Below are 15,624 nucleotides of genomic sequence, written 5' to 3'. Positions count from 1 at the left end.
TGTGTGTGTGTGTGTCTGTCTGTGCGCGTGTGTGTGTAGAGCGATTCAGACCAAACTACTGGACCGATCTTTATGAAATTTGACATGAGAGTTCCTGGGAATGATATCCTCGGACGTTTTTTTCGATGAATACCTTTGATGTCATATCCGGCTTTTTGTAAAAGTTGAGGCGGCACTGTCACACCCTCATTTTTCAATCAAATTAATTGAAATTTTGGCCAAGCTTCTTCTTCCGGGTTCGTGGGCTGAAACTCCCATGTACACTCATGTTTTTTGCACGAGTGGAATTTTTACGTGTATGACCGTTTTTTCTCCGCCATTTAGGCAGCCATACGCCGTTTTCCGAGGAAGCATGCTGGGTATTTTCGTGTTTCTATAACCCACCGAACTCTGACATGGATTACAGGATCTTTTTCGTGCGCACTTGGTCTTGTGCTTGCGTGTACACACGGGGGTGTTCGGACACCGAGGAGAGTCTGCACACAAAGTTGACTCTGAGAAATAAATCTCTCGCCGAACGTGGGGACGAACTCACGCTGACAGCGGCCAACTGGATACAAATCCAGCGCGCTACCGACTGAGCTACATCCCCTCCCCAAGCAATCTTCGACGAAGGCCGGACTTCGGTATTGCATTTCAGCTTGGTGGCTTAAAAATTAATTAATGACTTCGGTCATTAAAAATCGTGAAAATTGTAAAAAAAAAAAAAAACAATTTATAAAACGATCCAAATTTACGTTCATCTTATTCTTCATCATTTTCTGATTCCAAAAACATATAAATATGTTATTATATTTGGATTAAAGACACAGTAAGCCTCCCGTAAACCATCACAGAGCTCCCCGAGCGTCTACAATACAGTACAAGCATACTTCCATTTGAACGCTCACCGAACGGGAACATCCTGGCTGCTTTCTGTCAAGCGTGAGAAATTTTCAAAGAATTTATTTTTGTGGACTTGGTCCTCTACAACAATGGCGCCTCGTTTTGGTGCTGGACGGCTGTTATGAATATTCAATACCGGAAATCACGCCCGGACAGTAAGCCTCCCGTAAACCATCACAGATACTGTCAGGCTTTTACACACAGTACAAACACCCTTCCATTTGAACGTTCACCAAACGGGAACATCCTAGGTGCCCTACGTAAAGAGCGAGCAATTTTTAAAGAATTAATTTTGCAGATTGTCTCGAACACTTTTTAGACCCATCCTGAACTCAGGTCAAAAATGAGTTACTTCCCTTCGGGTCTCATTCTATCGATGTAAACTGGCGATAGTCGTTGATCGATGATTATCAGAATGTTTTTGGACCGTGGTGCGTTTTTGCGCTAGACCTAACTTTTAAAATCTAAATAATAAATTGACAGCTTGTTACACAAACATTCTTTAATCATAAAAGAATTCTTTTTTCATCAAGACAAGATCAGTACAATTCGAAGTTGTGAAAGTTTGAAAAAAGAAAAGCCCGGAAGCAGGGTCACGCAAGGGTCGTAGCAGACGACGGTTTATGCATATCGCCGTTCCTCTCAAGAGTCAAAAGCCATCGCTAGAGTTCTTGTGAACCACAGCCGTTTGTTTCGTGCATAAAAACGTGCTATTGTAGATAAGCTCACATCGAGTCGCATTCAAATGACTAACTGAGGACTACATTGTGAAAAAGGGAAACTGGATCACACGGGTTCACGATGGCTCAGGGGTAAGATAAACCACGCAAAAATAAATTCTTTGAAAATTGTTCGCTCTTTACGATGTTCTCAATCGGTGAGTGTTTAAATGAAAAGGTGTTTGTACTGTGTGTAAAAGCCTGACCGTATCTGTGATGGTTTACGGGAGGCTTACTGTGCCTTTAAAAACAAGCTCTGAAAATTCCCCCCCCCCCCCCCTTTCCCCGTCGCGATATAACCTTCGTGGTTGAAAACGACGTTAAACACCAAATAAAGAAAGAAAGCTCTGAAAATTAAAAATATAAAAATTATTATCAAAATTAAATTTTCAAAATCAACTTAAAAACACTTTCATCTTATTCCTTGTCAGTTCCTGATTCCAAAAACATATAGATATATGTTTGGATTAAAAACACGCTCAGAAAGTTAAAACGAAGAGAGGTACAGAAAAGCGTGCTATCCTTCTCAGCGCAACTACTACCCCGCTCTACTTGTCAATTTCACTGCCTTTGCCATGAGCGGTGGACTGACGATGCTACGAGTATACGGTCTTGCTGAAAAATTGCATTGCGTTCAGTTTCATTCTGTGAGTTCGACAGCTTGACTAAATGTTGTATTTTCGCCTTACGCAACTTGTTTTTACTTTCAGGGGTGAATATATTACATTTACAGGTGTGATTTTTTTTCCTTGGAGTAAAAGTTATTTGTTCGTTCATGTTGTACCTTGACAGTTACATAAAGTGGACAGAACAGCACTTCCCACGTGGTGTCAAGGATGGAAACCTAATGGAGCTTCTGCAGCGCTGTCTTACCCACTTCAAGGATCATGATGCTTACAAAAATGATCACCGATTTGTTCAGATATGGATTAAGTTTGTAAGTGTGTGTGTGTGAGTGTGTGTGTGTGTGTGCGTGTGTGTGCGCATAACACAAACTAGCTGAATCACAGTCCATTTTTGAAAGGTATACTAAAAACCTGTTATAAGGATGTAGACTTATATTTTACATTGTGTTTTATCTTTGTGCACAAGTGATTTGTTTGTTGAAGACTCAGGTCAGGTCCTGAGGATTCTATAAATATAATTTCTGTTTGGGGTTGAGGTGATAACTGGTAAACCTTTATCATGTACATGCAATGCACGTCTCTTGCACCTGTCCCTTCCAAAGTTCCTGGGTCATATTTGCTCAAATCTGATTCTTCATTGCTGCCTTCTTCCCTGATGCTCATTGTTACAAAAGAACTAAAAAAAAAGAAACAAATTTTATTAGCTGTTTCTTTTCTTTGAATAAGGGAATTTACTGAAATAAGTTTATTGAGGGAAAAAATGTAAGTAATCTTCCTATTTTCTTGTGATGTTGACTTTCAGTCTAGGGTTAGGGTTACTGTTACACATGAAGATAGTACATGCTTGTTATGTTCCTGTTTCATTTTAAGATTGACCAGAACCTTTCTTGTGACTTTTGAGTGTTACATTTTAAATTCATATGTTGTCACAGGCTAATTTTATTGACGACCCAGTGGAGATCTACACCTACATGTTCGATCATGCCATCGGCTGCAGTTTGACACTGCTGTATGAGGAGTGGGCCAATTTCCTGGAACGCCTGGGCAACACCAAGAAGGCTGACACTATCTACCTGGAAGGGATCTCACGGGGGGCTCAACCCCTGGATATGCTCAAATTAAAACACAGGTTTGCATATTTCATTCAAGTACTCATAGAAATGAGTAATTTCTGCAGACTAAGAACAGTAGAAATGCTAGCTTTGTCCAATACTGTACATTTTAGTAGAAATCAACGCAAGTGCAAGTGTTTCTTGATTTGTTAGACTATAAGTTTACTGTTCTTTTCTTTATATTTCAATTTTTTTTCTTGCAATGCATAAGTTTGTGATCCTTGCTTGTTTTACCAACCAAATTGTGCTCTCATTATCATTCTTCTAGTGAATGTGTTACGTTTGATATTTTCAGCGAGTTTCAGATGCGAGTCGCTCGGGGCATCACCCTACAGCCCAGAGGTGAGGCAGAGGACGCACAGACGGAGGAAGAGAAAAGAACAGTGCTAGGCGGACTGAAGGCTGACAGAAAGCATCGTGTTGGCACCACTAGAACTGGAACTGCAAAACTAGGTCTAGCACGGCCCCTTGGATCTTCCAATCCAGTGCCACAGAGACAAAAGCCAGGTGCAGGGTTTCACGTTTTTCAGGATGAAAATGCTCCCATCACATCAGCACCACAGCAAACCGGGGAATACAGGAGCGTGCCTGTTATAGAGCAGCTGAACCGAGAGAACGAGCAGGCTCCTGGAGTGTGGACCAAAGCTAGAGTGAGTTGTGCAACATAGATGTACTTGTGTTAAATGGGCTTTGCACTCTTTGCAGTGTGATGTGTCAGTGGTGTGTATCCCAAAAATAAGTGTTTGCATCCTTCCTCCTGAGAAAAATTGAAATAAATCAAAAGGTAGAAAATTCCAGCTTTTGAAGAAAAACCAATCATTGGCTTTGTAGCACACCCAGCTTAATAAAGAGACACTGATTGGTGGATTCTTCCTTGTTTTAGGCCCTTACACACACACACACACATACACACAAACTTGAAAAGGGTACACACAAATGTGTTTTAACTTTACCACTGTTGTTTAGACTGACCACAATACTTGCTCATTTATCTGTTTGACTTTGGACTGTATTATAATGTGTGACTTTGTATTGTAACAGGCCCATCAAAGAAGAGCAGTTGCAGCAGCAGCTGCCGTGCCAGCTCAGCCATCTTTCACAGTTCATGAGGATAAAAACGCCACACAGCCTCAGCAGTAAGAACTCAGAAACCTTGTCTGTCTTTTCAAGCATTGCAAAACTGTTTCACTGTTGATGAATGGTGATGCCAAGGACTGCCAACAATTCCTGACACTTTTGAGGGTCAATTCTTTAAATTTGCACAACAAATCAAATCCTAGCATCATCCCTGTGCGTATGCAAATGTTAGTGCACATGCACATACAGGTGTCCTTATGTTTTTGCTGCATGCGTGTGCGCTTGCTCTGGTATTACAGTAAATTGTACTGTTATTTTTATTTTCCCTGAATGAAAACTAATACTCAGAATATTATCAGCAGGCTGTATTAGCAGTAAGTAAATTGATATGTTTTTTTTTGTTTTGTGCAGTACTAATGCTACTGTGGTGGACAACCACGTGTTGAGCGCCAGAAAGGCGGAGAAACCAGGATACATGCTGGACCCTATTCGAAACACGGGTGCCCCTGACGAGCGTCCAATGTACTGCAAGGAGAAAGTTTACGCTGGTACTCAGGAGTTCTCCTTTGAGGAGCTCCGTGGTCTCAGGTACAAGAAGAAGAAACAACAAGAAGGTAATATCAATGTCTGTCCCTTTCATGCCCAAGCACTAAGTCCATGCACTAACTTTATCTCATGGCTCATTTGACTGTGTCCATGCACTAACTTTATCTCATGGCTCATTTGACTGTGTCCATGCACTAACTTTATCTCATGGCTCATTTGACTGTGTCCATGCACTAACTTTATCTCATGGCTCATTTGACTGTGTCCATGCACTAACTTTATCTCATGGCTCATTTGACTGTGTCCATGCACTAACTTTATCTCATGGCTCATTTGACTGTGTCCATGCACTAACTTTATCTCATGGCTCATTTGACTGTGTCCATGCACTAACTTTATCTCATGGCTCATTTGACTGTGTCCATGCACTAACTTTATCTCATGGCTCATTTGACTGTGTCCATGCACTAACTTTATCTCATGGCTCATTTGACTGTGTCCATGCACTAACTTTATCTCATCATGACTCATGGCTCATTTGACTGTGTCCATGCACTAACTTTATCTCATGGCTCATTTGACTGTGTCCATGCACTAACTTTATCTCATGGCTCATTTGACTGTGTCCATGCACTAACTTTATCTCATCATGACTCATGGCTCATTTGACTGTGTCCATGCACTAACTTTATCTCATGGCTCATTTGACTGTGTCCATGCACTAACTTTATCTCATGGCTCATTTGACTGTGTTCATTACTCACAATACTCATTGACTCACATGCGAAGCAAAAGTGAGTCTATGTACTCACCCGAGTCGTCCGTCCGTCCGTCCGTCCGTCCGTCCGGACGTCCGTCCGTCCGGCCGTCCGGAAAACTTTAACGTTGGATATTTCTTGGACACTATTCAGTCTATCAGTACCAAATTTGGCAAGATGGTGTATGATGACAAGGCCCCAAAAAACATACATAGCATCTTGACCTTGCTTCAAGGTCAAGGTCGCAGGGGCCATAAATGTTGCCTAAAAAACAGCTATTGTTCACATTTTCCCCATTTTCTCTGAAGTTTTTGAGATTGAATACCTCACCTATATATGATGGACAAAACGCTGAGTGGGTACAATTATCTCCCATAACCATGCGCCACCGTGGATCCCAAGCACTGTCCGAGTGCTTCCCCCTTACAGGATGTAGGTGGCGCGTCCTCTTTCTTTTTTCGCGCGTGTCAGACCGGCTGTGTTTCTGCTACGCTCCCGGATTATTTTGGACTAAGAGGCTCCTTTTCTGTGTGGACTATCACCTGTTGGATTATTGTGTGTTATTCCACTTCTGGCTTGAGGCTACGTTGTGTTTCCTTCAACTTGTGCCTCCGTTTTTGTGTGGCGGACTCGGCGTGCCTCCCGTCCTACTTCGTGGTGACCGGTCGTCTGCTTCTCGTTTCGCCGCATTCACTTGAGTATTGACCTAAATTTTCTTTGAATTTTGTTAATTCTCGGTCTTTAAGGGTACGTACAGGGCGAGGTAGGATGTCTCGTCCTGTTTTGGGCTCTGGTTCTACGGAACCAGAGTCTGCCGGGGGCAACCCTTCTCCGGGCGCCCAGCGTCATGTTTTACGCACGGAGAAGGGGATCTTTCGGCGCTCCGACTCTCCCTCCCCAAACGCTTTGCGTTTGCGGCGAGGGAGGGCGGAGAAAGCCTGTTTGAGCAAGCTCAATGCGAGCTTGCTCAAACAGGCTGGGCTTGAGCCTGGGACTTCGGGCGGGGCTGCGCCGTCGAAGGTTCGGGGAAGTTCGAGGGGAAAGAAAAAGCTTCTTTCTCCTTCTCCTTCAGTGGAACAGGCTTCCCCCCCTTCGACGCCGTTGTCCGGCCCTCAGTCTCAGGCTTCAGCTCCTCCCGGTTTCAAGCCTGGGGGGAAGGTTTCCTTCTCCCCCCTGGCTCGAATCCGGGGGCAGGTCGATTCCCAACCCTCTTTGGGGGTTGGTGAATCCGATCTAGGGGCTACTGGAGAGACTCAGGTTTTGACAGCCAACGGCCATACCACGTTGAAAACACCGGTTCTCGTCCGACCACCGAAGTTAAGCAACGTCGGGCCCGGTTAGTACTTGGATGGGTGACCGCCTGGGAACACCGGGTGCAGTTGGCATTAAAATCTTTCTTTTTCCGGTGCCTCTCCTGTGCCCTCCTCGGTTTCCACCGCTGTGGAAGCCAGGAGGGACACGGGTCCTCCTCTGAACTCCCTCGCTGGGTCGTCTGCTGCTGTTTTGACAGTAGTTTCGGCCTCCTGGGGGGGGAGATCGGAGGAGATGACGGGGTCTCTGAATTCCCTCCCCGCTGGGGTTGGGATGCGAATTGACCCCGTTCAGGGCGGTCCTGTGGGGGCAGGGGTTTCAGGCTTCGTGCCTACGACCACTGCTACTACGGTTCCCTCTGACGTCCGTGTGACTGGTGGCTGTCCCTCTTGAAACGCTCCGGCCGACTAGTTACTGGACGTGGAGGTGTTCGACAGAACGTGGTACTTCTGTCGAATGGTCAGGGCGACGGGAACATTGTTTCTGTTGCTCAGACCGACACCTCCGACCGGACCGTCTTGACCCCACGCCATTCCTTAGCGTCTGGTGTTCGGGTGACGGATGGTCCGGACCAAGGGTCCGGAACGTTCCAGGCTTACGGGTCGGGATCGAACCGGACCCACGGGTCCCGACTGGACTTGACCTCCGGGTTTGGTCCGGACGGGACCCATGGTACGGGACCGTACCGGACCTTAGGGTCCGGTGCGGGACAGTACCTCTGGCCCTTGCCGGACCCCCCGGACCTACGGGTCCGGATGGTACGGTACGGGACCAGTGTTTCGGTCGGGACCGGACCACCCGACCACCTCTGTTGGTCTGGGTGGTCTGGCACCGAACCGGAACACACCGGACCTACGGGTCCGGAGGGTACGGTACCGGACCAGTGGTCCGGTCGGGACCGGACCACTCGACCACCTCTGTTGGTCCGGGTGGTCTGGCACCGAACCGGACCATGCCGGACCTACGGGTCCGGATGGTACGGTATGTCCACGTCCGGACCGAGCCACCCGAACACTTCTGTGGGTACGGATGGTTCGGTACCGAACGGGACCTCCGGATGGTGCGGGACCGGACCGAATCTACGGGTTCGGATGGTCCGGTACCGGACCACCCGACCACCTCTGTTGGTCCGGATGGTCTGTCACCGAACCGGACCATACCGGACCACCGGACCTACGGGTCCGGATGGTACGGTAGGTCCACGTCCGGACCGAACACTTCAGTGGGTACGGATGGTTCGGTGCCGTACGGGACCTCCGGATGGTATGGGACAGGACCGGAACACCGGACCACCCTACCGGATCGGTCCGGACCACCCGACCACCTCTGTTGGTCCGGATGGTCTGGCACCGAACCGGACCTACGGGTCCGGATGGTACGGTATGTCCACGTCCGGACCGAGCCACCCGAACACTTCTGTGGGTACGGGTGGTTCGGTGCCGAACGGGACCTCCGGATGGTGCGGGACCGGACCGGACCTACGGGTCCGGATGGTCCGGTGCTGGACCGGTGGTCCAGTCCGGACCGGACCACCCGACCACCTCTGTTGGTCCGGATGGTCTGGCACCGAACCGGACCATACCGGACTTACGGGTCCGGATGGTACGGTGTGTCCACGTCCGGACCGAGCCACCCGAACACTTCTGTGGGTACGGATGGTTCGGTACCGAACGGGACCTCCGGATGGTACGGGACCGGACCGGAACACCGGACCGGAACACCGGACCACCCTACCGGACCGGTCCGGACCACCCGACCACCTCTGTTGGTCCGGATGGTCTGGCACGGGTCCGGATGGTACGGTACGTACGTCCACGCCCGGACCGAACCACCCGAACACTTCTGTGCGTACGGATGGTTCGGTGCCGAACAGGACCTCCGGATGGTACCGGACCTACGGGTCCGGACCTACGGGTCCGGATGGTCCGGTGCGGGACCACCCGACCACCTCTGTTGGTCTGGATGGTCTGGCACCGAACCGGACCACCGGACCTACGGGTCCGGATGGTACGGTATGTCCACGTCCGGACCTAACCACCCGAACACTTCTGTGGGTACGATGGTTCGGTGCTGAACGGGACCTCCGGATGGTACGGCACCGGACCGGACCACCCTACCGGACCGGATCGGCACCCCCGACCGGACCGGACCATTTCTTTTCTGATCAGACCCCATGGGTTCCTGTTCAGTCTATAAATGGCGGGGGTTCGTTGGCTGGGCTGACCCAACAGTCGCAGGGTTGTTGTTTTTCTCCCCCTTCGGCTGCTGGAGACGTTTCGTCTTTGGGGCAGGGGTCTTCGCGGCCTCTTGCTTCTGTGGGCGTTTCTTCACAGCCTGCTTCATCGCTTTCGGCTCTTCCCCCTCAAGCTCCCTACACTCCTGCTTTTGAGGAGTTGTCGGGAAGTGAAGAGGAGAGTGAGTCGGAGGACGATAGGGAGGAGGATCAGGGTCGCCCTGAGGTTAACACTGAACCTCTACCCTTGCCGGTTTCTGATGGAACTTCCGAAGCTATGCTTCGTACTTTCCAACAGTACATGACAGACATCACGCGGCGTCTTGACGTCACGGATGCCTCTCTTAAGCGTCTGTCGTCTAGTGTTGACACACAGGACGTGGACCCGGGGTCTGAGGACGAGAGGCAGGAGGCTCGTCCTCGCACAGCTAGAAGGACGTTTGAACAGTTTCAGGACGTCCTTCCCTGAGACGCCCTCTCGTCCTTTGAGTCCGCTTCGGCCCGGGCGCGGGAGGCTCACGCCGCGTCTGCCGGCGGCTCGTTTTATGAACGATCCGGCCGCCGGCAATTCGCGTTCCACCCTAGTCTAAGTGCCACGGTGGAAGCGGCAGCACATCGCCTGAGGAGTACAGATTCACGTGCAAACGCGACCTATGTTCCTCGGGAGGACGCGGGTTCAGTGCCATGCTTTCCTTCGGGAGGCGCACCTCCACTGTTTCCTCGTGTCCAATCTGTTTCGTCCCTCCCTTTTCCCTTTGACTCTCGAACTCTCCCTTTCCAGACTTCGAGTGTTTAGGGTGGGACTGACGGTGATGTGTTCGTTGGGGAGGTGCCTTCGGTCAAGAAGGTGGAACTGAGCTCTGCTTCGTTCCACAATCTTGAGGCCACCGTTTCTTCCACAGTCGAGGCCCAATCACAGGCCTTGACATGGATGAGCACGCTGTCCACACTGTTGGACCCTCCCAATCGGGCAGAGTCCGATTCCACTCGGGTCCTTGACACGGTTCGAGTGGATCGGGCTTTGCATGCCGTGCGATCGTGCGTGACGTCTGCGGCAGAATTGGCCATTGGAACACGGGTCCACTTTATTGGCCCTGTTCCGTGATCATTTTCTGCCTACTTCTATAGTGCCTCCGGATATGAGGAAGAGTCTGAGGAACACGTTTCCTCAGCCTTCTTCCCTCTTTCATCCGGACACTGTTCGTTCTGTGGTGGAGTCCACACGCCAGAGGAACACTGATTCTCTGATGGTTGGCCTCGCTGCTTCGGCGACGGCGGCGGGGAGTAAGAGAAGTGCTACAGTCACCTCCAGCTCCCAGCCTCAGAAGAAGAAGAAGAAGCCAGTTTCACTGCCTCCTTCTTCCTCCTCTTAGGCGCCTGTTGCGTTCCCAAGCAAGACGAAGGGTGCTCAGACAGGTAAGGGGAAGCAGCACCACCAGGGGGGGTGGTCGCAAGCCTGCGCCTGCCCGCCAGCAGAATTTTCAGTGAGTCCCGGCCCTACGTTGACGCCCCCTCAAGTTGCCCCTCTTTCGTCCGGCGGTTTCCTTTTTTCGGGCCCGCGGCATGTGGGGCAGACTGGTCTCCAACCAGTTTTTCTTGAGGGTGGTGTGGTCGGGGTTTTCTCTACCGCTGTCGTCACAACCTCCATTGTCCGCTCTACCTTGGACGTTCCCCCCTCCTCGAGAGCCTGCCAGATGGCAGGCTCTTCAGGACGAGGTGAACTCGTTGGTCGAGAAGAAGGCGGTCTACCCCCTTTCTCAGCCTTCTCTGGGGTTCTGCTCCCGCCTGTTCACCGTCCCCAAAAAGGACGGCCGGTTCAGGCCGGTGTTGGACCTCTCCACCTTGAACTTGTACCTTCACAGGTGCAAGTTCAAGATGGAAACCCCTTCGTCGGTCCGGTTGGCCATCCGGCCAAACGATTGGGCCATGTCTGGGACCTCCAGGATGCTTACTTCCACATCCTGGTGGCCCTGGGGTACCGACATCTGCTCTGGTTCGTTTGGGAGGGCACGGTGTTCGAGTTTCGGGCCCTCCCATTCGGCCTGTCCTTGGCCCCTCTGATTTTCAACGGGGACAACAACACCACATGCTTAGCTTACCTTCGCCACCAGGGGGGCACCAATTCTCGGTCCCTCTCCCTGTTGGCGGAGGAGATTCTGCTCTGGTGCCAGACCAATCAGGTCCGGATGTCAGTCCAGTTCGTTCCGGGGAAACTGAACGCCCTGGCCGACATTCTCAGTCGGGGCGATCAGGTTCTCTCCACAGAATGGACCATCGCTCACAACGTTCTACAGCGTCTGTGGGCAAGGTGGGACCGTCCTCTGATCGATCTGTTCGTAACTCGATTCAGCGCTCGGCTTCCCAGGTACGTCAGCCCCTTTCGAGACATGAATGCGTTCCACTTGGACGCATTCACTCTCTTGTGGAGGCTCCTCGATGCTTACGCCTATCCCCCGACATCTCTGATTCCGAGGGTGCTGGCAAAATATCTGCAGGAACGACCAAGACTGATTTTGGTCGCGCCTTACTGGCCAACAGCTCCGTGGTTTCCAGATCTTCGCGGTCTCACCCACGTAGACCCTCTACCTCTGGATCTGGACGGGGGAGGTCTGCTCCAGCTCGATCATGCCTCCCTCATCCACGTCCAGAGAGTCTGTGCTTGACCGCATGGCTCTTGTGCGCTCCAAACTGCTTGCACTAGGATTGCACAAGAGTTCAGTAGAGTTTTCCTTGAACGCTAAGAGGCGATCAACTAATCAGCTCTACGACTTACGCTGGAGAGCTTGGGCCACCTTCGCCTTGTCCAAGGGGATAAAGCCGCTTTATCCCTCAACACAGGACTTGGCCAACTTCCTGGTGGAAGTGTATCAAAAGAAGAGTCTTTCTTCTAAGACTCTTCTTGGATACAGATCTGCCATCGCTTCCACGATTGCGGCCGCTACTGGTCGCAGAACTGAACACTTGATCAGGTCCTCCCTCATCGCTAATGTCCTTTCGGGTATTAGCAATGCAGCGGTGTCTAAACCTCTGGTTTCATTTCCCAAGGGGGATGTCTTTCTGGTCCTCAAACTCCTGCGTAGCAATGAGTTTGAACCCCTGGCAGGCATCAGTATCAAGTTGCTGATTTTTAAGACTAATTGTTCCTCATCGCTTTAGCCACTTGCCGTAGACTCAGTGGTATTCAAGCTTTGAGTGGCCTGGACTTTGACATTGAGTTCACCACACAGCAGTGGTTGCTAGCATGGTCACGTCAGTCTAAGGTATGTTTCTTGGGTATATTTTCTTTTACGGTAGTACTGTTCGAAAATTGCCTGGGTATCTTAATCCTTGGATTTAAGTGATTTTGATTAAGGAGTTTAATACTCTACATATCACCCTCACACCACTCTGGTATTCTGTGCAAGAATAGTACTGTCGAGGTAAGTGTTATATTGACTGTAAGGCTTCTTTTTAAGCCTACTGTCTATATGATACTTACCGAGACAGTACTATTAGAGTTTCCCTCCCGCCTCCCCTCTTGATATGTTATGGGCTTTTTGAGGGTCTGCAGCTCATAAAGAAAGAGGACGCGCCACCTACATCCTGTAAGGGGGAAGCACTCGGACAGTGCTTGGGATCCACGGTGGCGCATGGTTATGGGAGATAATTGTACCCACTCAGCGTTTTGTCCAATTTTTTCGGCCTATAATAGATAATGTGCAAGAATAGTACTGTCGAGGTAAGTATCATATAGACAGTAGGCTTAAAAAGAAGCCTTACATATAGGGCAAAGTAAGCCCCATCTTTTGATACCAGTTTGGTTTACCTTGCTTCAAGGTCAAGGTCACAGGAGCTCTTCAAAGTTGGATTGTATACATATTTTGAAGTGACCTTGACCCTGAACTATGGAAGATAACTGTTTCAAACTTAAAAATTATGTGGGGCACATGTTATGCTTTCATCATGAGACACATTTGGTCACATATGATCAAGGTCAAGGTCACTTTGACCCTTATGAAATGTGACCAAAATAAGGTAGTGAACCACTAAAAGTGACCATATCTCATGGTAGAAAGAGCCAATAAGCACCATTGTACTTCCTATGTCTTGAATGAACAGCTTTGTGTTGCATGACCTTGGATGACCTTCACCTTGGGTCAAGGTCACATTGTATTTTGGTAGGAAAAATGTCTAAAGCAGTTCTTAGTGTATGATGTCATTACTAGGTTTAGTTATTTGACCTTGACCCTGAAGGTCAAGGTCATGTAAAGGTCAAGGTCAAGCATGTGAGTCGTATGGGCTTTGCCCTTCTTGTTTTATGCTTTGCTAATAGAGAAATACAAATTTATTGCTATTGTGTAGAAAAGCGACTACAGGAATATTTTTGTCTTTTCTCCATATGCAATTTTCTTCTTAAAGTATATAGAGTGAAGAAGAAGAGAAAGCGTAGAGAGCAGAATATATTATCTAAGTTAGTATTGAAACGGTGTGGAATTAAGATTCACACTCTAAAATCATATTAAATTACATATTCTTACTCCGAATCACATAAAAGCATTGACGCAGTCTGAAATGCTAAGGTCTGAAAAGGCTACCCGTCTTAAACGATTTTAAAGGGAAGCAACCCAACCACAAAAAGGTAAACATAGCAATGGTAATGACTATATACCCAGGGAGTTACCTCTCGTACCGGGGTATGTGACGTCACTTCCACGGCTACACCACGTGGAATCCTCATTACGACTTTTCAGCTCTGAGGAGAGGTCGTCTTTTGAAGGCTCTGTGTGGTTTGTTAGAGTTTTTACTCCCACCGACCACCTACCCGTCTGCTTGTCTTCTACCGTGTAGTTGGTGAGCTCTTTCCATTTTGTCTTGCTTTTAGTAAGAATATTTGGCTTGTTATTGATAATTTTCCGTCCTTTTGGACTTGCGAATTTTCGTCAGTAACTTGTTGTTGTTGTTGGCCGCCATTTGTATTTTCGGCCGGCATGGCAGATAACGGTAGTAAACGGGGCAAGGGCGACGTCAAGGGCAAAGTTAAGCCTTAATCGTCTTCTGCGGTTCCTATACCTCCCGTGTTAGTGGTCCTTCCGGACAAAGAGATTAACACTATCATGTCTGTTACCTTTCTTCCCCTGACGCACATTCGTTGTCGGGGGTTGTTCTTCTACTTGCGTTTGCTTGCTCGTCCGTTTCGTCAGACGGGCAAGCGTCTCTTGTTACTTCTCTGTTGAGCTTTCTTGTTCCAGAGATACGCAATTTAGTGCGCGGGAATTGAAGCGTGCTACACCTGCTACAAACCTTGTACATCCGCCGGCGGTGAGCGTTTCTCGCTCGTTGGCTTCCGTTTCCTTTCCGGTTGCGACGGCATCCGGTGATGCCGGAACTTCTGCTACTTCTGCTTCCTCTGGAAGCTTACAAGGTATGCGAGCTTGTCCACCGGTTCGTTCGTTTCTGAGCAAGGGCGGTTTCCTTCGGAAGTCATGCTTCCGGGTTTTCCCGGAAGCGAAGGTCCTCCTGCACACTCACACTCAGAGGTGGTGGCTGGAGTTGACCGTGGACTGGCCTCCGGGCATCAGGGCTTCCGGCCCCAGTCATCGCAACCTTCGTTTCCGCATCATGGTGCGGTTTCGTTTGTTGCGTTTCCTGTTCAGTTTCGTCCAGTACACATTGAGTGTGCGTTCGGCTCTGAGCAAGGGCGGTTTCCTTCGGAAGTCGCTCTTCCGGGTTTTCCCGGAAGCGAAGGTTCTCCTTCACACTCACACTCAGAGGTGGTGGCTGGAGTTGACCGTGGACTGGCCTCCGGGCATCAGGGCTTCCGGCCCCAGTCATCGCAACCCTCGTTTCCGCATCATGGTGCGGTTTCGTCCGTTGCGTTTCCGGCTCAGTCCTGATTTGCTTTTCCTCTTGCGGACACTCCTTCGCGGATTGTTGGTGAGCGAGGATCAGCATCCGCCCTATGGGCTGTTAGGGCAGTCTTCTTTTCACCACCCTGGTGTTGGGTCGACACCCCTTTCAGCGCCGGCGGCACTGTTTTGACCTCTCCTTTGTCCCGTTGCGGGCATTGGCGCTTTCAGAGCAAGGGCGGTAGCCGCTGGCGCTGCGCTTCTGGTTTACCGGAAGCATAGGTCCTTCTTTGAATTACACTGTGTTCTTTCCTGGAGTTGACCGCTGACTGGCCTATGGGCGTTCGGGCTTCCGGCCCCAGTCATCGCAACCTTCGTTTCCGCATCATGGTGCGGTTTCGTCCGGTGTGTTTCCGGCTCAGTCCGGATTCGCTTTTCCTCTTACGGACACTCCTTCACGGATGTCGGTGAGCGAGGATCAGCATCCGCCCTATGGGCTGTTAGGGCAGTCTTCTTTTCACCACCCTGGTGT

At 49.7% G+C, this 15,624-nt stretch overlaps 1 protein-coding gene and 1 non-coding gene across 2 annotated transcripts in view; both read left to right on the top strand.

Moving 5' to 3' along the window:
- Window positions 1–15,624, top strand: part of LOC138955261 (mitotic checkpoint serine/threonine-protein kinase BUB1 beta-like) — a 64,904-nt gene that overhangs the window by 2,349 nt on the left and 46,931 nt on the right. The window contains exons 3-7 of the mRNA XM_070326901.1: window positions 2,397–2,541; window positions 3,163–3,359; window positions 3,638–3,992; window positions 4,384–4,478; window positions 4,831–5,033. Of these exons, the coding sequence (XP_070183002.1) occupies window positions 2,397–2,541; window positions 3,163–3,359; window positions 3,638–3,992; window positions 4,384–4,478; window positions 4,831–5,033 (995 nt within the window). The remainder of the gene's footprint in view (window positions 1–2,396; window positions 2,542–3,162; window positions 3,360–3,637; window positions 3,993–4,383; window positions 4,479–4,830; window positions 5,034–15,624) is intronic.
- On the top strand, window positions 6,990–7,108 carry LOC138960572 (5S ribosomal RNA). The gene has a single exon (XR_011454047.1). It is a non-coding gene; the product is annotated as a 5S ribosomal RNA (ribosomal RNA).

The sequence above is a fragment of the Littorina saxatilis genome, linkage group LG2, assembly GCF_037325665.1.
Source record: "Littorina saxatilis isolate snail1 linkage group LG2, US_GU_Lsax_2.0, whole genome shotgun sequence".
NCBI lineage: Eukaryota > Metazoa > Mollusca > Gastropoda > Littorinimorpha > Littorinidae > Littorina > Littorina saxatilis.
The sequence above is the reverse complement of the archived record's forward strand: the minus strand, read 5'-3'. Positions and strand labels throughout refer to the sequence as shown.